At 49.3% G+C, this 27,657-nt stretch overlaps 1 protein-coding gene across 4 annotated transcripts; it reads left to right on the top strand.

The window, feature by feature from the left end:
- The first annotated feature begins 384 nt into the window (after nucleotides 1–384).
- SPSB1 (splA/ryanodine receptor domain and SOCS box containing 1) lies at nucleotides 385–27,160 on the top strand. 4 transcript variants are annotated; one of them, XM_085079963.1, is made up of 5 exons: nucleotides 385–548; nucleotides 11,649–11,763; nucleotides 12,412–12,656; nucleotides 21,292–22,106; nucleotides 25,009–27,160. In XM_085079963.1, exons 4-5 carry the CDS (start codon nucleotides 21,413–21,415, stop codon nucleotides 25,134–25,136), a joined length of 822 nt encoding a protein of 273 aa, XP_084936089.1. In that variant the 5' UTR covers nucleotides 385–548; nucleotides 11,649–11,763; nucleotides 12,412–12,656; nucleotides 21,292–21,412; the 3' UTR covers nucleotides 25,137–27,160. The 4 variants fall into 4 exon arrangements, with proteins under 4 accessions (XP_084936089.1, XP_084936088.1, XP_084936090.1 ...); XM_085079962.1 differs by lacking the exons at nucleotides 11,649–11,763; nucleotides 12,412–12,656; XM_085079964.1 differs by lacking the exons at nucleotides 385–548; nucleotides 11,649–11,763; nucleotides 12,412–12,656 and adding an exon at nucleotides 16,400–17,229.
- Nucleotides 27,161–27,657: the final 497 nt, after the last annotated feature.

Raw genomic sequence — 27,657 nt, 5'->3', positions numbered from 1 at the left:
CCACGGCTGCCACTCGCCGCTATTCCCAGCCGTTCCTGGAGCGAGCGTGACAGAACAGCACCAAACAAGCCCAGATTTCACCCAGAAACGGTGCCGGCTGCCGGGCGGGGATGGCCAGCGGGGCCACCGCTCCAGAGCCAGCGCTGCGCCCCGCGATGCGCAACCTCCGCCGGCGGCAGCGCCGCGACCCTGCTCGGTCCCTACCCTGCTCGGTCCCTTCCCCCGCCAGTGCCGCCGCCCGGCCCCGCTCCTTCCCCGGCATCGCTCCTTCCCCGGCATCATTCCTTCCCCGGCCCCGCTCGGTCCCGTTCGCAGCCCCGCCTGCTGCCCGCCCCCCGCCGGCGCTGTCCGGGCGGAGCAGCCTCTCCCGGGCCGGGCCGGGGGCGGAGCGGTGCCGCGCCGGGCGCTATTTGGCCCATGTGATGCCGCCCGGCCCTGCTGGCCGCGCCTGGCGCCGGGAGCAGCGGGCTCGGCTCGGCCTGCCCGCGGGCACGGCACGGCACGGCACGGCACGGCTCGGCCATGGTCCGGCGGGCAGCCCGGGCACGGTAGGAGCCGGCGGGGCGGGGCGGGGCGGTGCGGGTTCTCCCGGGGTGGCTCCGCGGCAGATCCGCGGCCTCTCCGCCGCCGCGCTCGGTGCTGGGAGCGGAGCGGAGCGGAGCAGAGCGCTCCCTCCGCAGGGCAGGGCAGGGCCGCGGGCGGTGCCAGCCTGACAGCCGGGCGAGGCCGAGCGCTGCCTGCAGCCGCTGCCGGAGCCTTGTCCTGGCAGCGCGGGGAGCAGCGCGGGGAGCAGCGCGGGGAGCAGCGCGGGGAGCAGCGCGGGGAGCAGCGCGGGGAGCAGCGCGGGGAGCAGCGCGGGGAGCCCTGCGGGGTATCGCCGCTCCGGCAGCGCGGGGGCACAGGGGATCCCGGCGGCGCGGAGCTCCCGCAGCCGCGGAGAGGATGCCGAGGGAGGTGCGGCTGGCAGAGCCCAGCCGGCGTGGCCGTGCGCGGGTTTGGAGAGCAAACAGCGATCGTGTCGGTTCCGATAGCTGCGGCTCGATAAGGGAGCAGCCGTGTTTGCTGAGGTCTGAGGTTACCGCGGTGGTCTCGGAGCACACCTTATAAGGGCTGATTATGTATCTCTTTTCTTGCTACATAAACCTGTGCGGATACAACGGGGACTTACATAATCCTGTATCTGAAGGACCTAGACTGCTGTTATAAGGTCAGCCTTGCTGTAGCCTCCTGCTGGACTCTGCCGTGTTTTGTCCTCATTCCCTGACTGAAGTGGGCAGCCAGGGTGCCTGGTGGCTGCTGGTGGCCGTGCCTGATTCAAAACCTGTGAATTGTCTGAGCCGTGGCTCAAGATAAGGAAGTTTACAAAATGATTGTAAAAATGGGAGTTGCTACCTTGGAGAAAGATCACCGCTTTTTTTTTTTTTTTTTTTTTACCATTATGCCAGTGCAGGATGGATCTATGAACCTTTTGACCCAGGAGTAATCTGTGCTTTTCCCACCCCTCTAACCATCTGATTTCTACACCAGATACAGCATTGCAAAGCTCAGTAGCACAGACAGCTCAGTCTTGCTGGTGTAAATTGGCTGCTGCATCACCAGGACCAAACTGTGTGGAGCCTCCAGTGCCTTACAGTAAGAGAGGTCTGGCTATAGGATGGTCAGAGTGGCTCTTCCAGCCTAAAAGGAAGGATATTTCTGTGGTGAGTTAATAAGGGAACAACCAGCAATGTGATAGAGCTGTGCTACTGTTTACAAAGTGAAGGGCAGTGCTGGGAAGCACCGAGGTGGAGGAGCATCTTCCCTGCCCCTGGTGGGAGCTGCCCTGTCCCCTCCCTGCTCTGTCACTGTCCTGGCCCATGAGCCCTGCCGTGGCTCTCTGAGCTGTGATGATGGATGCATAAAGCAGCAATTTACTCTACTCCCCGTTAAAGGCAGGGGATGAACTCCAGCAGTGTATTCCTCAGGGGATATTGGGCTGTTGCAGTACATCAGCAGCAGCTTTTGCAGCCTCTCCTCTGCCCTAGAGGTTACTGAAGTGCACTATAATGTGCCTGGGAGCTTGTTTGTAAACTTCTGCTGGATCCTTCTGAGACATGGGCTTGTGTTCCAGGAACTGGCCAGCTGCTACGTGCTGTGTTTATGTGCATTCACTCGCTGCTGCTGCACGTGGGAATGGCCTCTGCCTGTTGCTCGCCTCTGTCTGGGGTTCTTTTTCACTTGGCCCTTATTTCCTTTCCTCAGAAAAAGTGAAAGCTGTCTGCAAGGGCTGCTTGTCCTGTGAGGGCTAATTAAGAATTCATTAAGTTACTGGAATTAAAAATCTGCAGCTAATGAGCCAGTGAGGACACTATGCCAGGGTTTGTGACTGAGTGCAGACAGTGCTGACAGATGATATTCCAAGTCACAATGTGGTTTTTGAAGAATATAAGCTGTGTAATGGAGTATGTTCTGTGGCTGTCTGAGGTTTGTGTCTCAGTCAAATTTTGTGGCTGATGCCCCTGAATACACTGGAACTGACACCTGAGAGGCCAATGCTTGTAATTTTGGGCTTTAGTGTTCTTGTACTTACTGAGTCAGGAGTCTCTGAGGGTTTGTGTTGACAAGGGGTGAGGATTAGGCACTGTTGGCAGGGAGCATCAATGAGATGATTTCAGCTGGGCTGTGCTTATCTCCATGTGCTGTGGCAGGAGCCTTGAACATGGATTAACTGGCAGAGCAGTGCAGCAAAACAGCACTGGAGAAACAGCTGACTGGACCTGCATGGCCTGGGATAACCAGCTCTCTTTTGGTGTGAGTTTCCCAAACCTGGTGTCTGTAGCTGGCTGTGGAGCTGCTGCTCTACTCCTTTGTATTTTCAGGTGTGTGATGGATCTCATACCCATAACTTGCTAAGTCACAAGTCAGACACCAGTGGCTTTCAGACAAAGCTGTGTGCTGCCTGCAGAACAGAGGTGAGTAAGTGTCTGGTACCAGACTGCAGTCACTGGGTTCCTTTGCTGGTGGCCTTTGCAGAATGAGCTCATGTCAAGGTGTTGACTCACTTCCAGTTACTGCACTGCTGTGGGCAACAAAGAAATCTTCCCTTGGGTTACTCCATGTGACTAACTGCTATAGCTGCCTCTGTTTCCATAAATAATTGCTGGGGGAAGAGTGCAGTTGTCCTTAGCAAGGATGGGATATGTCCTACAGGTGATGGCCAAATACTCTCTGCTAAGTGTGAGAAAATGTAGCTAAAAAATAATAGTTTCCAAGCACATGGTGGGGAAAATGTGCCACTGTTAACTGTGTTTTCCCAGGGGCTACTAAAGCATCTATTCTCTTTTAACTCTGTACTGCTCTGCCCTTAAAAACAATGCTTTGGAAACTCCTGGGATAAAGTAAATTGGTCTGTGGAAATGGTCAGAAAATTCTCTTCCAGACTAAGTGGTTTATACAGCAAATAGAAAAATCCTGATTCTGGGTGTTAATTGGATACAGGAACTGCTTTTATCTGTAGCTGTGGGGTGGCATGAGCTGCCTGAACTCTGGAGTGTTTAAGGGAAGGAAATACAAAAAAACTTTCCCTGGTAAAATTGGTTTGGTGTGAAGTGGATGCTGTGTGGAGGTGCAACCCCAGCGTGTAAGGGCAGTGAGTGAGGTACTGACAGAGCACTCAGCTGAGCCATGAATCATTTCTGCTCTCGAGCTGAAATTGAGGGAAGCTGTCCCAGCCCAAGGAGCTGCCTTTGCAGAGGCCCCTTCTCTGGAGGGAGGAGAGGGAAGGACAACTCCTTAGCATGGCTGCTGTGTCCTTGAGCTCTGGAGCACTGGGACGAGCAGATGCAGGTTCTGCCTGGTGCAGTGGGTGCTGCTGCTGCCTCATGACTGCTGGGGACAGTTCTTTGTCACACACTGTCATGCCTGGGGTTGGTCTGACAGACCAGAGCTTTCCAGGCCAGCTGGTGCTTGTGGCAACCTGACAGTGTTTGTGTGCCCCAGGGAGTGTGGTTTGGAGGGGGTGTAGGGCTGCAGGCCAGGGACAGCTGTGGGCTAATCCTTCCTCGACATCTGCCTTGATGTGTGGCCTTGCTTCCATCACTGCCCTTGGCTCTGGGGTGTTCAGAAAGGCAGAGAATAAAGTTGATGCTTTGCTTGTCTGGTAACTAAGGCTGGGATGGATATTAATTTTATTTAATGGGCTCTACCAAGTGGCTCATTTTGGCAGTGGGGCAGAAAAGGTGGGAAATGTCATCTTACCTGCGCAGTGTGGAAGTGCCATGGTGAAGAGTGGGGGGCTTGGCATGGCATCAACTTGTTAGTGTTCCATTTGTGAGGAAGATGTCTTATCCTCCCTTCTGGTTTTATGTCTTGTACTTCAGCAGCACTGAAGATCAGTTTCACAGTTTTTTTGGATTAGCATGTTTTTCTGATCTAATAGAGAAACAGCCACATGCCTTTGCCTTAGCTTTTTTCCTTTATACTGGAGAGTCTTGTCCACTGATATTTCCTTATCTGATGGCTCTAACAGCTTTTTGTGTTTTAGAACATGGGAAAGCAGATTTCAAGCTGAAGCTGTGCTGCTGCTGCTGCACAATAGTAAAACTTTCTCTGGGAGGAGAAAGTGACATCCCTTGTCCTCTTACAAAGCTTTCTCTTTAAGGAGAAAGCTTTTTACTTAAACAAAAAGACCCCAACAACCACCACCATCTGCCTGATAGCAAAGTGAGAACAATTGAGTGCTTTGGGGCAGAAGGTGGTAATGTCTGAATGGAGTTACCAAACATGGGCTTTTTGTTTTAGCCTGGAAGGGGAATTTGATGAAGCTTCTAAGTCGGAGCAGCTGTGTAGATGTTAGCTTCAAACTGCTTTCTTTGGAGAGCTGGTATGTTATCAAGTCAGGAATCTGTCCTGAGGAGATCCCAGATGGGGCCTTGACACCATAAATGTACAAAGGCACTCAGTTGCACAAAAACTGCAGAAACAACTTAGTTCTGAAGAACGTGAGCCACAGATGGTAAACAGCCAAGAAAAGCAAGCAAGGGGTAAGGCCAAGCTGTTCTCTACATGAGAAGGCTACATTGGTCTCAGATGTTTAGAAATTCTTGGTTTAAACTTTTGCAAACTTCAGTGTGGATGAATTCTGGTTTGAATAGCCTCTTGTAAATTAAAATCTGTGTGATGCAGAGATGAGAAAAATGCCTGCATTCTAACTGTGGAGGTTTGTAGTGAGCCCTGCAGTTTGCCAAAGTGGTTCTTACCTGGCTGCCCATAGCCATTGTTTGGTGCTTCAGGACTGCTTGGTGAGAAGAGAATAGCTCTGGAAATGCTTCCAAACAGCAGCCTGTGGTCCTTGCTGCTGGGCAGTGAGGATCCTGGGCATGAGGATGGACAGGGTTGTGCTGTGCTGCCAGCAGTTCCTCATGGAGAGTCTCCTTTGATATTGAGTTTCCCTGTGCTATTTTAAGGCTAAACCAGTCATGTTGTTCACCATGGACAATGAGGGAGGAGTTGCTTTGTTCCACACTAATCCCAGGGCAGTAGTGCATCTGGGGGTTGAAGATTCAAGAGGTGCCCATGTAAAGAAATACTTAAAACTTGGTGAGCAGCTGGTAAGGGGCAAGCTGAACTGGAAGGATTCGTATCTGTGTCTCAGTTCCTGTAAACTCCAACAGCTGCAGAATAAACCTGCTGACCCTTGTGCTGAGAAGAGATTTTGGGCTGTGTGAATCCAGAAAGTACCTGGCTTGATGCCTGTGGGTAGGAAATGTAGTTGCTTGGACTTTCTGTTCTGGGGTTGTGATAGGCAGGAGCTGCTGCAGGCTGTGCTGTCACCCTTCTGTCAAGGCTCTGCACACTGAGCTCCCTTGCCTGCTGTCTCCCCAGCTTCACTGCTCGTCTTCTGGGCTTGTCCATGTGCTGTGCTGTGCACTTCCAGCTGGAACAAATTGGAGCTGGGGGTGGGAGTGAATCAAACTATTGAACGTTTGATCTTCTGTGAGCCAGGGCACTGCTTTCCTCCCTATTACCTCACAGCGGTTTTGGAGTGCTGTGCTTCCCTCTTGCAGCAAGGATCAGATAGGCAATTGTAAGTGGTTTCAGCCTCAGACTCGACTCTGGTATTGATTCAGGCACATGCATCTCTCAGCTCTTGCCAGCATAGCTCAGTTTGGAGCCTGGGAGGAAGGGGGCAGGGGGGCTGCACACATGGCACTGATTCCAGCAGGATATTGCTGCAGGGTTAGCTATGTGGCACTCTGTCCTGCCAAGGTACAGCGGCTGTGCAGAACTTGAAATGGGGCAGCTGATCTGCTGTGAGTTTGGGTAATGGTGAAAATTGGGGGAGTGGAGGCAGACCAGCACCAGAATGGGCTACTGGGTGTCCAGGCTGTGGGTTTGATTTGCTGTATGTTGGCATGGGGAGAAGAAAGATACATTAAAAAACATAAGCTACACTTTGCCCTGTTTCAATGACAGGTTCATCCTGGAACGAGGATCCTGTAGTTTCCTGATAGCTGCCTTAGTTAATTGATCAGATGATCTACTCAAGGAACAGCAAGCTGCTGAATAGTTGAACTTTAACTGTGTCAAGGAGCTGCTTTGGAAGGAAGTGAGAGCTTTCCTGGGTGGTTCACTCGGCTGCATCTTTCCAGTCTGACTGACAGTGGTCAGTGTGGCTGTGCTGCTGTCCAGCTGCACTGCTGCTCCTGATCCTCTGGCTGGGAGGACGTCAGGAGGCTCCAAGATGTTTTCATCTGGTGAGATTGTTGAAAGGGCAGGTCCTGTGTGCCCACAGTGCCCAAATCTGCACTTTTGGCATGAGTAACAATAACATTAAATCCGAGGCTTTATCTGGGTAATCTGATAGAGCCTGGTGTGACACAGAACTGGATTGGCAAGAGGCACAGCTTTGTGTGTCAACACTAGCAGTGGGAGGGACACTGATGAGATGGAAGGAGCAGTGCCCACATCTGCAGGCAGGCTGGGGTTGTGAGCTGCCCTGGGCTCACTCTGGAGCACAGCAGAGCCCTGTGCTACCTGGGAGCCTAACTGGGATCCTGCCAGATGTGCTGTGTCACCCTGGGATGGCAAATAACTCCAGATGTTTGCCTGCAAGGCACTCCACTGAATCTGCTGCTGGACTGAGTTTGTTCGTTTTGGAAGCAAATCTGTGCTGCTGGGTGCACTTGAATACAGACTTGGTGTGTGCATTTTTTTTCTGTAAGGACTTTCTGCTGTGCATATTTTCTCCAGAATGGAATTTGGAGGTGACTCAGGAGGTGCCTTCCACCTCTGCCCCTTGGTGTAGGGATGTGGTTCTTGGGGCTTGCTGGTGTTCCCTGCCCAGCCAGGGCAGAACAGCTCAGCCACATGGCAGCTTATCATCCATGGGTTAAACAGAATTTCTGTTGCACACTGGGGCATGGCAGCAGCTCCTGACTAAGCTGAGCAGGTTGGGCTTTAGGCCAGAGGTGTGGCAAGACTTTTGGGATGCACCTAGGAACATGTGAGAGCAAAATGAGATATATGGTGTGTCCTCTGCTGGACTGTGTTTTCTGGGATAAATATTCCAACATTTTTCTCTTAAAATGGAGAAGGATTGCAGGTTTTAGTAAGAAACAAGAATTGAATGGCTCTTAGAGCTTTAAGTGGAAGAGATTCCTTGGTGCAGGTGGGCACAGGGGAGCAGTGTGCTGCATGTTAGGAGTGTGGACAAATCCCCCTGTGTGTTTAAGATAGGAGAATGGGTTTTAAACTTATGGTCATTCAGGTGGAGAGAAAGGTATTATAACCAGCACTTGTTCAGAGGCATGTGCTCTTACATTATTTGGATTAGGCTGTCTTCAAACTTGGCAAAAACACCAGCCAATCCTCATTCTAGGCTGTTTTTGAAAGAATCCTTGGCCTCATGGGAATCTCCTTTCCAAGGTGCAAAACAGTGCAGCAGAAAGCATAGCAGTGATTGAATTGGCATAAAAGCCATCTCAACAGGAAGGTGTTCAATATGCTCTTAAATCTTGTTTTGGCATATCTGAGACGCCTACAGAACTAGTCTGTCACAGCAATGGGGTCTGACCCAGGGCTGTGGTGCCAAAGAGGTGTCAGGTGGAAGTCCTGGGGCCAAGGTGGACAGAGCAGATGGCCCAGCAGGTGGCAGGGTGGCAGCAGGGACGAGGTGGCTTTGCAGGTCCCTTAGTGGAACTCTATTTTGCCTGCAAGTCTGATAGAAGAGCTGGGCAGTCCAATTACCCGTGCTGAGATGAATTTCTGCGGGGTGAATAGCTCCACAGGCAGCTCTGTCCAGCCTAGGATGGCACCCCAAAGCACTGGGGTCTCTGTAGGATGCTTCCAGTTTATGCTTTCATTGAATACGAGTAGTAGTAGAGTAATGAATTGACTGTAGGAATAAAACCACAAGGTGAGTTTAGTCTGGCGTGAGGTTTTAATGGAGGAAAAGGCTGTTGGATGGGATGGCTTTGTTTGATGTTCCAGGCTCTGGGGATTCCAGACAGTTCACATCTGTGCCACGTTTGGGAGGTTGTGGTGCTCTGAGTGGTGGGTGGCAGTGGCTTTCTCATTACTCTCAAACTGGTGTTTGCACACAGCAGATCTTGGCCAGGCCATGCAGCCTCCTTGGAAAGAGGAATCAGAACTTCAGCAGCAGCCAAGAAACAGTTGAACATACTTTGAGACTGAGCAGCCTCAGAAAAGACAGAAGCCTACACACTGGAGACAGCAGCTGCCAGAACTGGCTTATCTCTACAATTCTTGGTCTCTAAACTTTGGAAAAGCAAGGCAGCTTCTCTTTTCTGCTTGTTCCTGAGTATATTGAGTGCATCTTGCTTAAGAACAGATCTTTTGACTGTTTCTACAAGGCTTCTTCATCCCTATTTCTTAAGTTCTATTAATCTGTGTCAAGCTTGGGTTTCTAACTGGAAACTTTCCATTGATGTCATGGGAGCTTTCCGTGGCCCACATCAAATAGCTGGGTTCACCAGGAATTAAGTGACTCTACAAATGTTTATGTTAAACACTTATTTAGAAGGCATGTTGACTTATGAGGACCTGTGATGGCTGTGGTATGTTGGGAGGATAGGTTGACTGTACAGCTTTTGTCTTGCCTTTGAACTCTGAGAGTCCTGGCAGCTGTTTAGTGCTGAGATAAGAGCTCAGGAGTGCAGCTCATGAATGTGTTTCATCACTGACTGTTGCACTGTTTCTTGTCTCTTACATTGGAGAGGTTTTCCAAGAGTTGCCCTAATGGAAAGGACCCAGATGGCAAAGTCTGGAGAGCCACAGCAGAAAGCTGTTGGCTTAATGACAGGTATGGAATTTTGTTGTTTTAGAGAGGAAACCCACAGTTTAGTCTGCTGAGAAGCCCTAGGGAGGGAAGGAAGGACATGCATGTTCTTCAGACTCTGCTTACTCAAGCTTCTGTGGTGGTGTCAGAGTGTTTGGAAGGTGGAAACAGAAGGGATCAAAACCACCTTAGCATTCCCTGTCACCACCAAACAGCTCAGACTCTGAGAAGTGCCTGTCTTGTTCCTTCCCTGCAGGAGATTGTGCCTTGAGGTGCAGCTGAGCGTTGGCACTCTGGAGGTGGTGAGGAAGCCACTTTAAATATCACTTGATTTACAGCCTTGTGAAGCTGTTGCTTAGGAATGAATTTCTGAGTGTGTCCCAGTAGGACTAAGGGGCAAATTTCACCCCTTGCCACTTGAACCAGCAGTGAAACTCCTGTGAACAATGCTGCAGTGCATGGCTTGGTCATTTTTTTGGCAAAAACATTTGTTCTGTGTTACCACAGCTGCTATTTCCAGGAAAAAGTGGCTCTGGGATATCTGGCCACCTCACAGTGTGGATGTCCTCTGAAAGCAGCATGTGCATCCCTGCAGCCACAGTTTGTAATGTGCTTTTATCCTCTTCGTTTTGGCGCGCTCTGCACTTTCAAATCTGATTTGTCTCGTTGAGCTTTCACAGGGATAAAACTTCAAGCAGGCAGGCTAGAAAGGCTTCTTAAAATTGCTGCTGCGTGAAGCCTTTTGGTGGATGATGTAAGAAGCCAGCCAAAGCTTTTGGGTCACCCTGCCTGTCTCAAAGCACCACAGCAATTTCCAGGGACCCTTTCAGGTAATGGTGAAAGCAAAACATTGCATCACGCTGAGACTGCACTCCCTGCCAGCTCCAGTGAGATGTGCAGTGTCTCCTCCTAATTATGGGATGTCCCAGGTCAATTATAGCTAAACACAGAGTCCAACCATGTCATTAAGCTTTTTTGGCTAATGACAAGTCAGAAATCCAGGGAAGCATCATCCCAGCATGCTGTGCTCTGGGGAGCTGCTGAGTGAGTTCCAGTAAAGCTGGCAGTGAGAGCTCTCTTGTGCAATCTGTCTGCCAGGAATATCCTCTCCGTTCAGCACTTTGGGAGCTGCTGGCCATCGATCCCTGCTTGCTGCTGTGTATTCCTGGATGAGGAGGGCTCACCTCTCTGAGCCTGGAGTGCTTTGCTGAATGTTGACAAATGTCTCAGCACTGGTCTGTTCCATGTTTATCCAGCTCTTTCCTTGGGTTTGTGCTCATATGGCCAATGTTTGAGTTACACAGCTTCTGGCAGCTGCCTCAGAGCTGGGAGGTGAACACCACATCTTTCTAGAGGCTGGCAGTGGGCTGGGTCAGGCAGAGTGCACTGTGCTGGCTTCTCCCTGCTCCGTGGTTCCAAACAGTTTAAAGGTCACATGGAGAAGCTTTCCATCCTCCTGCTATTCAGTGGAAGGCTGGGGATCCTTGCTTCACTTCTTCCACTGCAGGAATGATGATACTGACTGGAGCCTCTGCAGAGAACAGACTGTCCTGGGCAGACGAGAAATGTCAGTGCTGTTTGCTCTGCTGGCTGGAGTGCAAACCCTTTGTGCCCAGGCATTCTGGAGGTTCTGCCATGCTGGGACTGCTTCCTTTCTGCTGTGGGAGATCTCTAGGAAACTGCTTTTTCCGTGGAACTTGGGTGGGGGAAGGAGGAATTGGAAGCTCCAGCAGAGATGTGGACTAGGGCAAGCCCAGGTGCTGGGTGATCCTGGTACAGCAAGCTTGGATTCGTCTGGACTCTTCACCTCAACTGGCTGCAGCAATTGGAGAAGAGAAATCGCATATTCTGGCTATGTTGTTGGATTTGGAAAGGGTTTTTCCACAGCTTTTGTTATGTTTAAGGGTGGTTGTTGTTCCCAGATTAAACTTGAATAGAAAACACAAGGCTGCTGCCAGCTTTCTGTCACAGACACCTTTTATCTTGCATTCATCTCTTCCTAGCAGATGCTGCTTTCATTTCTTCCAGTTTTTTATTTTTCTTTTTTTGCTACAAGACTAAAATTAACAGCCCTTTGATGCAGGGGAAGAAACTTTATTTCAAAGCAAAGTACCTAGTTAACTTTGATAAAAAAACTGCTGTTTTTATCTTGAAGGTAATTATGTTCCTTGGAAACAAATCTGAGAGCTGGAAGCTCCTGCTCCCTGCTTGCTCTGAGTGAACAAGCACTTCCCTCCTCACCTGGGAGCAGCAATGACTTCTTTTGGGGTGGGAGGTGTAGATGAAGCTGAGCCTCTCAAGGGGAGGCTGACATGGGAAAGGAGGTGCCAGACTCTGGTGTCAGAGCAGTGTTTGGTTGTTTTCATTCCAGCTGCAGTGTGTGGCTAAAGCTGCCAGAAGATGCCAACCACAGCTCGAGGTGCAGCACAGCAGGAGGAAGGAGAGCACAACCCTTCAGACACTGCAGTGTGGCAGTGGAGCAATCTGTATCCTCCAGACAGACAGAATTGTTTTCCCCAACCCACCCTGCCCTCCCCAGCCTTCCTGCCTTCAAAGACTTGTTCTGAGCATGATGTTCATGAGAGCATCCAGCTTCTGGCTTTCATCTTTTCCACTTAAAGAGACGAGCCCAGTTCCTGCAGTGCTTCCTAGAGGGTGATGCAGGGCTGCTTCCAAGGGGGATGTTGAAGGATGTCTGTGCTCAGAGGGAGGACAGCTGGTGGGTAAAGCTGAGCCACAGCCTTGCTCAGGTATCAGGTGACTTCAGGGAATGGAGAATTCCTAAACTTAGGCCACGGAAGAAAAGATGTTGTCATCATTTAGCATGTTACAAGAACTGTCTAATGCAGCAGAAGCACATCTGATGTGCAGGTCAAGGTCCAAGATCCCTTTTTAGAGTAGGAGAAATACTCCTGGAGCTCCTAGACTCACTGAGGCAGAGCATGGAAGGTGTTTTTGCCTATGGAGCTGCTGGAGGCACTGGAGAATCCAACAGGCTCTCAGCTTCTTGCTTTAAGGAACCTGTCAGGATTGTGTGATGAGCTCCTGCTTTGGATGCGTTGCAGGGGTGTTGACTTCTGAAAACATCCTTTTGCTAAGTGAATAGAATGGTTTCCTAAACAGTATGAAAAAAGTCACTTCCTCAGTGACTCAGCTGTCTCCTCTTGTGAGGCTTTTGTCTACAGTGGTGACACCCTCAGTCTCCACAGATCTCAGGACAGGAAAGACCTGAATCTGCAGTTTAAAGTGTGAAAGATCCACTGGGGTCTTCATACACAAGGATGTAACTTCAGTCCTTCTTTTCAACACTTAAGAGGCCCAGGATGAAGAGATCTGGGTAAATATTATAGAGGAATGCTGAGTTTTTCCATGTGCCAAGGTAGGACAATATGTCTCATGAGTTGATTGTCATTGGGTCTGATCAGGTGGAAAAGACTCAGGAAATTCATTAGCTCCTGCCTGAGGGACTTGATTATTTCCTCCCTGAAAAATAGCAGCAAACATGTCTAGCTGGATGGGAAGCTGCATCCATCCTCCTGCCTGGAGGGATTGCTGTGCCAGGGGAGCCCAACACTGACTAAGCCCAGCCTGGGCACAGGAGGATGAAAGCTGGATGGATTGTGATTGTTGAATGTGAGTGCCAGTGAAGCAGGGATGGAGCAGAACTTCAGTTCTGCACCAGGAGGCCCTGATTTTGCTGAGTGTGCTGTTCTGCCCTCTGAATCAGAGCAGCATCCATTCCTGGTACTGTAGGAGTCTGCTTGGAGGGAGCAGAGGCACTGTTGCAATGGACCAAGAATTATTTGTTTCTACTACATGGTCCAGCTTTCAAATATGCTTTTTCTGTAGAGATGAGCAGTACCAGACACTTGCACAACTTCCCCTCTGGCAGAGATGTATTTGATGTAAATACATGTGCTGAAGCTTCAGACACAATAAACGTGTTTGAGGGTAACAGGCTGAGTAATCTGGTGCTTGGCAGCTGCTGTGTTGTGGGGATTTTTGCTTTACTGTTAGCAGAGCTTGTGACATCCTTAAATGAAAAACAAAGGAAGACAGTAACTGAGCAACCTTAATATTAACATGACTCCAATTACAAATGGTTTACCTGAGAGAAGGAATCCTGCTGGGTTCTGTGTCTCCTGACAGAGTACATTGTATTTAGGGGCAGGGATTGAAATCCTCAATCCACTGTGGACATTTCAAATAGATGGATCTATTTGAGAAAATGGGTCTATAACACCCAAATCTGTGATTGGAATACAGGAAGGGCTCAGTTTGTTGTCCTGCAGGTTTGGTGTGCACTGGGTGGCTTCACTTGGCTCTTGCTGGGCTGTGTTTATGGGGTGCTGTGATTTCTGTGATTTCTCTGTTCTGCACACAAAGCAGCACAGCAGCTGTCCTGGAGAAAAACCAGGACTTCTAACCTAGCACTTGCAGCAGCTGGGATGTCCTGGTTTTACTCCTGAGCCTGTGCCAAAGGCCAGGAGGATGAGCTGCTGGCAGAGGGTGGCACAGGAGCTGCAGAGTGTCCTTGCTGTGCCCTGCTGTCACCAAGGAAGGAGGCAGAAGGGGAGTTCTGGTAGGTGACTGCTGAGAACATGGATTTCTTTTAATGCAGCTGCTGCTAGCAAGAAACCACAGTGATTAATGAACTGTTTTTAGGCGAAAGCAGTGCTTCATTATCAAAGTTTTTGTCCTGATGGGCTGTGGTGTTGACCAATCTTGCAGTCATAGCCAAAAAAGTGCTTTTGATACAGGAGTGGGAGCTCTGGGCAGAGGTAGAAACATCAAACTTCATTCTTTCCACCCACTGCTCCCCTCCCCACCTCCTGATTAGCAGACAAAACTAATGAATCCAGATACTTAAACAGACATGAGGGATGGACAGTGGGCAGTGTAGGCTGCAGATTAAGAGGGGAAATAACAAAAAGCAGGGAGTTCTTGTGCAAGAGAGTCACTTATGGATTATGTGGGCTTCTTTAATGCAAATAGTTCTGAACATAAACATTTAGTATTTAAAATTTATGGTGGCTTAATTGTGGAGGAAATGCCTTTCTAAATGCAGCCTATCAAATGGCTGCAGTGCTGGAGGGAAAAACATTGGGCAAGCATGGCAACTTGACCAGGCCTTTCAAGTGCTGCTTGGTTACAAAACTGGGGGGTTTGTGTTTGCAATGTACCAAGCTTTGATTTCAGCCTTGCAGGGATGTGAGGCTTCTCTGGAAGCAGTGCTGGTTCACCTGCAAAGTCCCAATAACATGGAAAATCAGCTGAAGGTGGTTGGACAGGAGCAATGTGAACAAAGGCTGCCTGTGACCTTTCTTCCTGCTGCTTCTGTGACTTATTTCTGACGGCACTGAGTCTGCAAGCAGCTTATAGAGACAGCTTTTGAGTACATCTAAAGAAATTGGAAGAGTGGAAGGTCTGTGCCTTTGCACCATGTTCAGGTGCTGGCTGTGCTCAGCCTGAGCTGCCAAACCACAGCTGTTCTGCTCTTTCCTCCAAAAGAATCTCTCTGGAGTGCAGCTCTGTGGCACAAAGCTGAGCGTGATGCCTCTGATCATCATCATCATCAGTGTCCCCTCAGCATGTCCTGTCCCCAACTCCTGCACTGGAAGCAAGGGATGTCTGCAGTTCACTGTGAGTGTTGTTAACCTGGGTGAATGGCTGCACTGCAAGGTGACCTGGCTGACACCTGAGCAGGTGACAATCTCTTTTGTGGCACCAGGCATGATTCAGATGCTGAGTTGTACCTGAAGCCCAAGTTCATCAGGTCAGTCTTGCAGGTAACAGCAAGTGTTTACAGGCAGCTACAACGCTGAGTTTAAAGCTGCTTCTGGAAAATAGCTCTTCACCAGTTGGCTGCAAGCAGATATTCTGGACCAGCAGGAAGCTGGAGAGGAGCAAAGGGGAGAGGTGTAAGGAAGGTCAGTGCTGCAGCTGCAGCTGTGGGACATGGGAAGGGAGTGTGGCTGAATTTCTCAGTGTTGAGCTGTGATGTAGAGCTGTCGCTGCAGTGTGGGATGGCAAACTTCATCCTGCATGAAAGAGCTTTGCTGGCTGTGTTTCTGGCCTGTTCACCACTGCTCACTGTCAGTGCTCTGCCATGGCTTCTCTCAGCTCCCAGGGCCACCTTAACAACCCTTCTAATGCCATCTAATCTGCTCACTGTGCAGCCCGAGGTGTTGGTGTTCCTGTGTGGAAGAGTTCTGCAGTTTAGGGATGTGTGTTCCCAGTAAATTCCTGTTGTACAACTAACATGCTGAAAAAAGAGCAAATTGCTTACGTCCTTTGGACATCTGTGAGTTACAGTAATGGTAAATGAACTGTTTCCAGCCAGAGCCTCCTTGTCCTGACTGGAGCTGTGAAGGGCACAGACTATGAGTAAGTGTGGAAAGGAAATGGACACATGGAGCAGGGTGAGGAGCAGCTGTGCTGTTGGTCATGCAGAGCTCTGGACTAATTGTTTAACCTCCATAGCTTCCTGATGCTGCTGCTGTCCTCAGAATAGCCAGGACAAAACTGCAAGGTGGTTTTGGAAAAGGTACAGAAGAGCTGCTTGAGAGTGCTGGCCTGAGTGGGTTGACCATAGGAAGCTGGACTAGCAGTGCCTCATGCCAAGAACATAATTATTGCAGGCAAATGACTGCAATCTGCCTCTGAGAAGCTATTTTAAAGAGTCTTGATTTGTGCCTGGGCTTTAACATGCAGTTGGCTTTCATAAGTTACCTTACAGAGAGCTGACCTTTGAAACATCCACTGAGCTTCCTCTGTGAGGAAAACCAGCCTGAGTTCACTTGTTTCCTTTAGAAAAATGCCTTTTCTCTGCAACCAAAATTGCTGTTTGTGACCTACCTTCAAGAGGAGAGAAGATCTCTGGCAGGAACTTCTGGAACTCCTCCTGAGTTTCTTCCATCATTACAAATACTTCTCAAAGTAAACTCTCTCCTGTTGTTTAGGATTATTTTCTGCCAGATTATGCAGCATTGTAGTTAACAGGAACTGGCTGGGTAGGTGGACAGCGAAATTTGCTTAACTTGATTTCTAGCTTGGTTGAGGATGGGTGGTGGTTGTTACTTCAGGTTTTAGTGTACTCAGACGTGCTCTGAGTAACTTCAGTGCTTTGCTTTGGAGAAGCAGACACTGGAGAGATGGTGCAAGAGAGCATGCTGGCTTCAGCATTGCAAAAATAGCCAGAAAATTTCAGCAGAAACTGTGTGAATCATCCCAAGGAGAGGCAGGAGAGCAAGCTGTGCTCACACCGACAAGCTGATGCTCAGTGCTTACAAGTCCTGACAGTGCTGTACAGTGGCTGCTCTTGGCTTCCCTGGGCAGAAGCCTTTCCTGCTGGGTTTGGGGTGGGCTTGCTGTGCCAGCTGCCTCCCGTGGGCAGAGCAGAGCCTGCTCAGGATGAATGGGGCTGTTTGCTCAGCAGGGAGGGTGTGAACCTTGCAGTCCAGGCAAGTCAAGCGCTGCCAAATCCAGAGTGACTTGTTCTCCCCATCCCTGACATATCTCGAGCACAGTGACTTGTCAGGGGCCTCTTGCCCTGCTGGAGGATTTTCCTTTTTGCTGTTTGCTGGGACACGTGCCACCTTTCTTAATTCTTTCTTGCCCAACCTCTCGTGATCTGTGATTGCAGTTTCACTTTCTGCGGAGGCCACACAGCCCTGCCAGCAGCTGAACCTGCTGAGCCAAGCTGCTCTGCTCCTCAGGAGGTGGGGCTGAGCAAGTTGCCCCTGTGGCAACCTGCTCCATGTGGGGCAAGGCAGCCGTGAGGTTGCCAAAACCATTGCTATGCAACGAGGGTTGCCTGCCCAGTCCTGATCTCAGCAAAGTTGCAACACTCCGAAACTCGCCCTGACCATGTTGGTGCAGTTGTTCCTGTCATCTCTGCTGGAGCTGCCTGGTCTCTGCTAACACAGCACTGGAGAGCTCCAGCAGCAGAGGTGAGCTTGCTTTTTCCCAAGGTTTGATGGGTGTTTGATGGGAGGGAAGGGTGCTGAGGCTGGAATGCTGCTGAAGGGATTGCATCAGCCCTGCCTGCACCAGGTGAGTTCTGCAGCAGGCAGAAATCCACACTGCAGGTCACCCACGGTGTTTTTGATGCTGAGAATTAACACCAGGGGAAATGGAGTGTCTGGTTCTTTGGGGCTGAAGTTTGGATGCTCTTAGAGGCATGTGAGTTCTTCCCTCTCCACCCCACTGAATATGTGTCACAGCATTGCTGATCCATCTTGCCTTTCAGCTTGGTTATGCAGAATGTCTCCATGGTCAAGAGCTCTGTTCTCAGCCCCACCAGGGAAGGAAGGGGAAATCCCTGCTGTGGAAGCAGCTCTAAAGCAGGGAAAGCACTGTGAAGGGTGTTTGTGGGGAGTTTCTGCCATGCTGGCTGTGCAAGCTGGGAGCTCTGTGGCTCCTTTGGCTATTGCCTTGCAAGATGAACATTCAGCATAAGAAAATTAACCAAGTTCTCCTTCTGCTTTTCTAGCAAGATCATGGAAACATGAGCAAAACTACAGTGGGTTTTTAGTCTCATTTGTTGGTACTGTCTGGGATCCTTTAGTGTAGCTTCTAAAGCTGTAAGCAAGTCAATGACCATGTGCAGTACATATATTTTCTTTTCTTCTCTTGAGGTGTGTTCCAGGTTGGAAATCTCTAGGGCAGGGCTCTGATTCATTGTCTGTAGAGTACCCAGAGCCTGCAAGGTGTTGAAAGATTTGGCCCCTTATCTGTAAAAGTACACTTAATTAATATTATGGGAAGAAAATAAAGCCACAGTAAACTGACTTGAAGAAATAGACTTACAGTAAAAGTGGATGAGGAATGAGGGAGTTTAGGATCCTGCATGTGTTTTGTTGTTGATGCTGCAGACAGGTGTGCTGTAGGTGCAGAGCAGGGCAGGAGCTGTGAGGAGCCATGAGTTTCTGAGCTGCAAAGAGAAGCTGGACACCAACTCTGCTCTGCCATGGACAATATTTTACTTGCAGAGCTGTGTTCTCCCCGTTTAACAGCAGGGACTTTGCCTTCCATTTAAATGTCTTTGCTGTCTCCTGCCTTGATCTATTTGCAGCACAGTTGTTTTTGAACCTGGCACATCCTTCCAGCATGGCAAACTGACTGCTCTGAGCAGATAAATTGAAGGGAGGTCTAATTCTCACTGAAAATAGCAGTGAATACTTTTCTCTGAGACACCCTTAGAATTTCATTCCACAGTTTTTAAGCCCAGAAGGTTAACAATAGAACTGAAAATAGCATGGGAGCAGAACTGAGCGTCGTGGGGATGAGCCTGTGTTGGTAAAGCAGAGCAGAGTTGCAGCAAGCCTGAGCTGTTGATAAGATAGATAAAAGCACTTTCAGTGTTTACATTTGCACTTAAACCTGTAGCAGTTCAAAGGTTTTGAAGCAGCTCATTCCCCAGCATATCTTTTCATTTATGGCTGGCTGTGTCTCATATCAAGCTGCCCAGGGCATTAATCCATTAATTTAACAGGATAAGCTTTTCTGTCTCTGTCCTGCTGCAGGAAAGTGCCTGTATTGTCTTGTGCATGAAGAGGCTTCTCCTTTTACAAAATGAGGGCATAATTGTGTTCCTGACTGCAGGGCAAGGTGCCACTCTGCACTTCCAGACCAGGCTGGTGCCAGGAGCAGCAGAGCCAGCTGTGAGCAGGGATTATTCCCTTGCCCTAATAAGGAGCTGTGTTGCACTTAAATCCTGGCATGTGGTGCTCTGTACCTGACCTGCTCACTCCAATCGACCCCTCTGTTTCAATCTTTTTCCTTTCTTTCCCCTTTTCTCTTTTTTTCTGGACATTGTCTTTCATCTACTGTTAACAGCCTGCCTGGGAAAGAGAGAGAGAAATTCCTACCAATGTAAGTGATGAGTGGTGTTTGTGCTCAGAAATCTGCTCCTGGAGCAGAGCAGGCAGCGAGGGCTCTCCTGCCCTGTGTGCTTCACAAATCCCTGCTCTCTGTCACTGGGGTGATTCCCTTTCTGCTGCAGCAGCCTCAGAGAAATATGATGAAGCTTATGTTGGCAAAGGGCAAAAAGCCATGATGAACGAGGCATTGTGTTGCTAATGAAGAGCACAGTTGTGTTCCCTTACTTCTCTTGAGTGTTTTGTGCTTCAAAGAGGTCTGCAGCACTACTCCTGCAGTCTGCTTTGTTTTGGTTCTTGTTTCCTATGCTGTGTTCTCACATGCACTGCACAGGAAATCTCTGCCTCTCCTCCCTCTGCCAATGTTTTGTTCCCTTATCCTAATCAAAATTCCAACAGCTGAATTTGCCTATGGATTTCCACGTGTGCTCTGCCAGTCCCTTGTTGACAGCTTTTGTCCAGGTGCCTCAGGCCTTGGAATGCCAGGGAGTTCACCTGGAGCTTTCTGGAGAGCACCACATGTTCTGTCTCAGCCTGATGGGTTTTATCCCAGCCTCAGCAAACAGCTTACACTGAAGATTTTTTTAAAATTACTGCTTTGGGTCAGCATTAATGTTCCTCTCCCAGGGAAGCTCAGCTAATGTCTGTTTTGGCTTGTTCTCGGGATGCCTGGGTTTGAGATGTTGCTGTTCCTTGGGAGTTGTGCCCTGAGGGGCTGGAAGTGCCTGTGAGTCATGGAAACATGTGTGCCCAGGCATGAGCTGTGGGGCACAGCAGCTAAATCATGTGTTGTGGGAGGGAGGGTGATGCACTGGCACACAGTGACTGCCCTCCCTCAGCTGCTTCTGCTGTTCCTTGCTTGTTTTCAGCTGCTGACCAGCTGGCTCACACGGTTCAGGATTTGTTGGGATGTTGTGGATGGTATTTATTTGACTTCCAGGATGTAGTGGTCATCTCAGCAGCTGATAACATGACTGGGCCTATTTAAATGGCATCTTCTGTCTGGCAGTGCCCAACATCTGAGGTCCCTGAATAGTTTGGAATAGCTGTACTGCAGTCTGTGCATTGGGATGTGACTTTTAAAGAATCTCAGGCATTTTCCTCTCCATCCATGATTTTAAAAAAAAGTGGGTAAGGAAAGGGAAAGTAGTCTTGTCTCTTGTTACTTAAGAATTGAGATTTAGCTTGCCTTTCCAATGGCATACCTTGGACTAGGAGTAAAAACCTGTAGGGAAGCTGCTGAATTGATCCCTAATCCAGAACATATGCAAGCCTTCCCTGTTCACCTTCTAGCTGAAGCCTTGCTGATGTCCAGTAATCTTATTTTTAAACCAGATCTGATTCATGCTCTGTTTTCTATGCCAGATGAGGTCCTTGCTGGTGAGTAAGTGTTGTGACTGTAGCTGGCAGGAGTGCTGCATGATTGCCTCACTTCAGGAAATGTTAAAATAACACTTTTTTTCTTAGAAAGCTCGTTTGCACCCCTCCCACTTCTAATTCTCCTAATAGCTGCCCCCAGTTTGGCAGCTGTCTGACAGAGGGTTGTTTGTGTTGCTGAGTGAGAGCAGAGACACTTCAGTGGATGCAGTGCTGGAGGAGAGGTGCACAGAGCGAGCGAGGATCTCCAGCCAAGCTGGCTTAAACCTTTCAGAGGTTTCTCTGAAATCTGGAAGGAAAACTGCTAAACTGTGAGAAGGATCTTGCTCCTCCCCCTGGACTCTGCAACTGGAACTAGGGATTCTTTTTCCTCTTGGAAAAGAGAAGCTGCCCCAACCCAAGCTGCTCACTTGAGACAAAGCAGGCAGCAGGTTTATCTGCTCCTTGGCTGCAGTGGTTCAGAGGAGCCAAGAGCTGCTGGAATGAGTGTCCCCCAAGGCTGCACCCAGCAGCTTTTGTCTGCTGTTTTGGAGTCAGGCCTCCAAGGTACTTAGCAAAGCTTTAGCTGAAGAGAGTTGTCTCCTCCAACCTGAATCAATGGCTGCTTTGGCAGCTGATCTGTGCAGATTTCCTTGCTGGTGGAAAGGAAGCACACGTTGTTGGGATAAACAGATGAATGTTGTGCTCTGTGAATGTGGCATGCAAGGCTGAATGTGCTAATGTTTAACTTCTCCTGTTTTTCTTTCCATCCATTAGGCAATCCTGAGTGGTGCACATCTTGACAAAGTCTCCTGGCAACCTTTTCTGCGGGGCTGAATGACAGCAGAAGCTGCCAGGTAAATCGATGAGCCTGTAAGAGGCGAAATCAGGACACACAATGGGTCAGAAGGTCACAGGTGGGATAAAGACTGTGGATATGAGGGACCCTGTTTACAGGCCTTTGAAACAGGAGCTCCAAGGGCTGGACTACAGCAAACCCACCCGGCTGGACTTGCTGCTGGACATGCCGCCCGTGTCGTACGAGGTGCAGCTGCTGCACTCGTGGAACAACGACGATCGCTCGCTCAACGTGTTCGTGAAGGAGGACGACAAGCTGATATTTCACCGGCATCCGGTGGCGCAGAGCACAGATGCCATCAGGGGCAAGGTGGGCTACACGCGGGGACTGCACGTGTGGCAGATCACCTGGGCCATGCGCCAGCGCGGCACCCACGCCGTGGTCGGGGTGGCCACTGCCGAGGCTCCCCTGCACTCCGTGGGCTACACAACCCTCGTGGGGAACAACCACGAGTCCTGGGGTTGGGACCTGGGGCGCAACAGACTCTACCACGACGGCAAGAACCAGCCCAGCAAAACCTACCCTGCCTTCCTGGAGCCGGACGAGACTTTCATCGTGCCCGACTCCTTCCTGGTGGTGCTGGACATGGATGATGGGACACTGAGCTTCATCGTGGACGGGCAGTACATGGGGGTTGCCTTTCGAGGACTCAAAGGGAAAAAACTGTACCCAGTGGTGAGCGCAGTGTGGGGCCACTGTGAAATACGGATGTGCTACTTGAACGGCCTTGACCGTGAGTATGGCTGTGCTGGTTCTGGCAGCACAGCCCTTGCTGGGCCAGCCTGGGGAGGGCTTTCACCTTTCTGGAGAGCTGAGGATTGCTGGGTGCAGCTCTGAACCCTCGATGGCAAACACACAGAGTTTATCTGACTGCACACCTGTGCTGTTATCAAGGCACTGCAGGGAGCAGGGAGGGCCTGGGGAGGTGGTGTGGTGGAGAAGGTGATGCCAGTTGTCCAGCTGGAGATGGGCAACCTTGTATTGCCACCAAAGGAGCAGCAGGAATGTTCTTCTGACAGATGCATTGCTGGCACTGGAATCCTGGTGTCTCTTTACAGAAAACAGTCTCTAAGACAATCCCTTTCCTTAAATGGATAATGAAGAGATGTTGAAAACCCTTGCAGGCAAGAATGGGAAAATCTGTTCCTGTCTCAGAAAATGGGAATGTTTTTCATCTTTCAGAGAAGTAGCTCATTTCCCTGCCTCTTTCAGAGCAGGGTGTGCTCATTTCTAGCAAGGGGTTGGGATGCTGTAGTCAGCCCAAGTTGCATGCCAGGCCTTTTACTAACAGGCACATCAATCTCTAGCTAAGCTTAGTAATAAATTTGGCTGTCCAAATGTGCTAAAGTCTGTTATCTCTCACAGTCAGAAGTTCCCATGGGGCGAGACTGTGACTCAGTACTCTGGATAGGGTGGAGGAGAGAGGTGAAGGAAGTGGATTAAAATCTGGATTTATGTTGTTAGTGAAATAAATTTGGCAGTATTGGTATGAAGAGTAGTTTCCCCTGCATTCCAGAACAGTGTCTGCCCAAAGGCTGTAGCACATTGGGCTCTTCTATTTGTGCTTGAGGTGTCCTGATGCTGGCCCAGCATGGTAAACCCTGACACTGGGGCACAGCAAACTGCCACCAGGCACCAGAAAAACTGAGCTGTCAGAATAACCAGGAGAGCCTTGCAAAGGGGCAGGAGCAAAATCTGCAAGTGCTTTGAGAAATACACTTCAACTCTGCAAGACCAAGCAGAGAGCTCTTGGCAGAGCATTTTCTCACCCAAGGAAAGCCCAGTTCTTTCTGCCACAACAGCTTAAAGAATGTCAGCAGCTCCAGGAACCAGGTTTTGCTGCAGGGTCAAAGCCAAAACCTGCAGCTCCACTCAAAGCCAGCAAGTCTGTGGAATTGCTGGCACAGAAGTGCACTTAGCAAGGAAACGGCCACCTCCAGGACTGGATTTGGTTGTAATGTGCTCTCAGCAAAGGAGTGAATTGTGGGCACCAGGCCAGGAATGACGGGATGCTATTTTGGCACTGATAGAAAGAAGGTGTCTGGCTCTAACCACTTCTGAGCATTCAATAGCAACACTGTCCAGTGATTGTAGTGCTTGTGAATGGAAGGAGGTCAGATATGTGTGTGCTTTCTCTTTTGGTCTCCTGTCAGACTGGGTTATCAGTGCAAACGAGATGAGGACGAATCTTAATCTCTGTGGAAGATCCTCTCCTTTTAAGGCCACTCAACTGAAATGTATTTGTTCTGTTGGTATCTAAAGGCTTTGAAGGTCAGGGCCCTTGTCCCCTGGGATGCTGGCTGGGCACTCCTCTGTCCCAGCTATCTGTGCAGAGCAGGCGGAATTGGGGCAGACTCTGAATGCAGCGAGTTTGTGCCCCAGTGGTTTAAGAATAAACTACTTTGGGAAGTGCCAAAGGAGTGCTGCCAGCAATGGGCCTCTGGCAGTGTCACAGAGAGGTGCAGTCTGCTGCAGGAATCTGTCCCTGGGGAAGGGGCAGCAGGGATCCTGAAATGGGTCGTGAGCAGACAAGGCCAGGGCTGAGCTCAGCTGTGTCTTCCTTGTGACACAGAACATGTGCATAAATGGTGGGGTTTGGGAAGCTCTGTGAACGTCAGATTAATTTGGCACATGGCAGTAGAAGCTGGAGCTGTAGGCATCTATCAGTTACTGAAAACTGCAGTTCTCAGCCACTCATTCCATGCCTGTGGGTGCTTTTAGGTGAATGTGTTCAGCCCAGGTAAAGGAAGCTTTCTAATGGTGCAGGCAGAGCCCTGAGGCTGTAGGATGTCCAGTTAGCTGCTTTGGGATGTCTGTGTTCCTCTCTGGGGGAAGAACAAACCCCTTAGGCTCGAGCAGCACGGGGTGTCAGGTGAGCTTTGACAGCAGCTGAAGGTAACTGCTGTGAATCCTCCTGTGCTGCTGGGATGTGTTAGCTCTGGCTTTGACCTCAGTGCCCTCTGTGCTGGGAGTGACTCCTCAGCAGCAAAGGGCCCCATGTGCCATTCCTGAAAAACTTGTATTATCTTGTTCAGGGTTTTAAGTACAGGATGCAGAAAAATATAGCCAAAGGCTTGTATCCTTCCTGGGTTTGTGACACAGGAGGGAATCCTCTAGTCGAAAATGTCACAGTGCAAGTAGTAACATGAAGCTTTGACAGATGGCTTTGTTTTTCATGGGAGCTATGCAGCATAAGTGGAAGGGCTGGCAGCTGTTATCCTACAGTATGAGATAAATCATGGTGCTTTCTGGGTACCCAAACCACATGATGCTCTGGCTACTGCAGGCTTTTACTGCAGGGACTCTTACAAAAGTTTCTGGGTGCTGCAGTAAGAGGCACAAGCTAGAAGATGTGTTCTGACTGGAGTGGATGGAGGAAGGATGTTGTAGAGGAGGAACTTCCAGCTGGCATTCTAGGATTGTTTCATTCATATCTATGGCTTAAATAACCTACAGAAACCTCATGCTCTGCTGCTGTATTTGTTGAGCTGAAGTTGCTGCATGGCTTAGGTCCTGCAGACACTCCAGGCATTCACTGCTCTTTCTCAGTCTTTCCTGGGGGATTTTAGAGGCAGGAGAGTGAATGTGTGTACCTTGTGGGCTGAGCTGTTAATGTCTTGGGTCTCTTTTCCCAGCTGAACCACTGCCTCTGATGGACTTGTGCCGGCGAGCTGTGAGGCTTGCCCTGGGCAAGGACAGACTGACTGAGATCCCCACGCTGCCCCTGCCAGCCTCCCTCAAGAGTTACCTGCTCTACCAATGACCCTCGTGCTCAAGGACACAGGTGGAGCCAAGGCAGTGGCTCAGAGTGACCCTGGGAGCCGTGGGCTCTCCACCCTCGTGTCATCCCTGCTGTTGGAACTCCTCGGCCAAAGCATTCCTGCCACTGCTTCAGCCTCCATGTGCCCTTCTTGGCGAGCTCTCCAGTAATCCTTGTTTCTCAACCGAGTGCTTTGTTCCTTGGAAGTCACTTCCCCAGCACACTCACAAAAGGAACATTTACAGAGGCTCTGTGCTGCTCTGCTCCTCCTGAGAAAAGGCTGCGCTGCGTCCTTTGGGTTCGAGTGCCTCAGAGTGAATGATATTTTCTGTACCAGCTAAAGGGAAGGATGATAATAATAAAAGAATAAAAATAAGAGTAAAAACATAATTTGAGGAAAGGGAAGGCATTAAGAGTAGAAATGTTAAGACCAGGTCCTAAGAATGGAAAGGCACAGCAGAGTTGGAAAGAGTCTGGAATACCACAAAGAATTAATTGGTGAGTTTTTTAAAAACCAAAATAAGTCTAACCCCAAGCCCTCAAACACCAAAACCAAGAACCCTTCTGCCAGGACACTTCTTAATTTGGAGAAGGTGGTTATGTAGCTGATGTCTGTATCTGTGCTGGGACTTCTCACCTTGCCCTATTGCTATTTCACAGGTTGTGACTTCTGCTTTCTTGTTTATCACCATTGCTTCTCCTGCTCCATTCTCTGCTCTGCCTCCTCCTAGTGGGTTTGACTCTGATTTTACAGTCAAACTGTGTCTTCACAATCCTCCTTCCTGACTGAAAACTGCAGCTTTTAGTCTGGGATTCCTTGCTGATGTGGGAACAGGGCATGACAAACTTCTGCAATAGGCTGAGACCATCTTCTGAGCTGAGGTTTGTCACACAGCTGCAGCTCCTGAGCTCTGCCTTCTCTCTAACCTCTTCCATGCTGAGGCTTTAGAGAAACACATTACTGTTCCTCTAATGGCACTGCCAGGGAATTCTCTTCATGGATAAGCAGCTTAAATTCATCTAAAACAGGTTTTGTTCTGTCCTAGACCAACTCAATCTCCATGTAGCTATGCAGCAGGAGTGTTCTCTGTGTCTTGCTGGGGTGGAGTTGTCCCAGAGCAGTGGTCAGTGTGGCTGCAGAAATGCCATCAGCAGGTGAGGAACCCAGGAGGGGATTGCTGCAGGGTGCAACTTGTGAGGCTTAACAGAGACCAGGGGTGATCCTCAGGCACAGCAAGGAGAAACTGAACCTCTCCAGAGCTGGGGAGCAGGAGAGAACTGCAATAAACAGGACAAGCAATTCAGGCAAAATCAGCACATCCCAAATAGATCCTCAGTAGCCAAGTAAAGAGGATGACACTCCTTTATTAGCAGGAGCTGCTCTCTTGACCTCTCCACAGGTTACTATGCTGCCTTTCTGGGGTTATTTTGCACATTTCTTCGTGTTTTTTCTTGAAAAATGTTTGTGTGATTGGGTTTTGGTTTTTTGTTTGTTTGGGTTTTTGTTTGGTTTTGTTTTTTTTTTTTTTTGCTTTTGAGTTATCCCTTCAGTTTTGTCCAGGTACAAATGAGTTTAGTTGTTGAAAATGTTAATATATATATTTGTGGTGTATGTATAAGAACATGTTTTAAACAGCTGCTGTAGGGTACCTTTTTGAAAATAAACTACTTGCATAGTATATTTTTAAAGCACAGAGTTGGTGCCAAGACTGGGTGGGGTGTGATGTGCCCCTTTTTTATTCTAATATATTTTTTTTCAGTGTAGGGGTTTGTACTAGTTTCTGTTGCAGGGTGGAACACAAAATTCAGTGTTTGTGGAGCCCTACTTGGTTGCCTTCAACTTGAACCAGTGTCTTCCAGAACTCCAGGGAAGTTAGCTGTGTTCTCCCTACTTCTAATGCTCTTTGTGCTCCCTCATTTCCATCTCTCCTCACTTCACCAGGACATTACTTTGTACAGTTTAAAATTCTTTCTATTTTATGACTGTAGATAATACTCAGTAACCTAATAAACTTTATTAAGTATTACTTGGTGCTGGGTTTTATTTGCATGAAACGATCAGATTTCTTTATCCTTTGTCTCTACATGAACAGTGAGCTTATTCCCAAGGAGCTTGCCCAAACAGGCACAGCAGAGGCTGTTCTGGCCATATCTCTGCTTGCAAGAACAACAGTTTCAAGCTGGCATCTCAAAGGGGTGTGCAGATGGAGGGCAAGCTGCAGCTCTGGGCACAGGGCTGGGGCAGGTAAGGTGTGGTAACCTGAGATTGTGTGCAGCTGCCTTGAGTGCCTCAGAGATGGAGTTGGATATAATCTGTGATGAGACAGCCTTGGTTTCCTGGTGGAACTTGGTTTAGAGCTGATTTTGCAGCTGCTTGCCTGCTGGTTGTGCCTTCAGTCACCAAACTGTGCAATACAGAGATGTTCTCAGATTGTGTCAGCAGTGAGGTTAAGCCTCTCCAAAGTGCCTGGAAGTGTGGGAATGTGATACTTGTCAGTGGTGATGAGGGAGGCTCCAAGTCCCC

Source organism: Lichenostomus cassidix, chromosome 21 (genome assembly GCF_008360975.1).
Source record: "Lichenostomus cassidix isolate B80296 chromosome 21, HeHo_3.0, whole genome shotgun sequence".
NCBI lineage: Eukaryota > Metazoa > Chordata > Aves > Passeriformes > Meliphagidae > Lichenostomus > Lichenostomus cassidix.
This window is presented reverse-complemented; position numbering and strand designations above follow the sequence as displayed.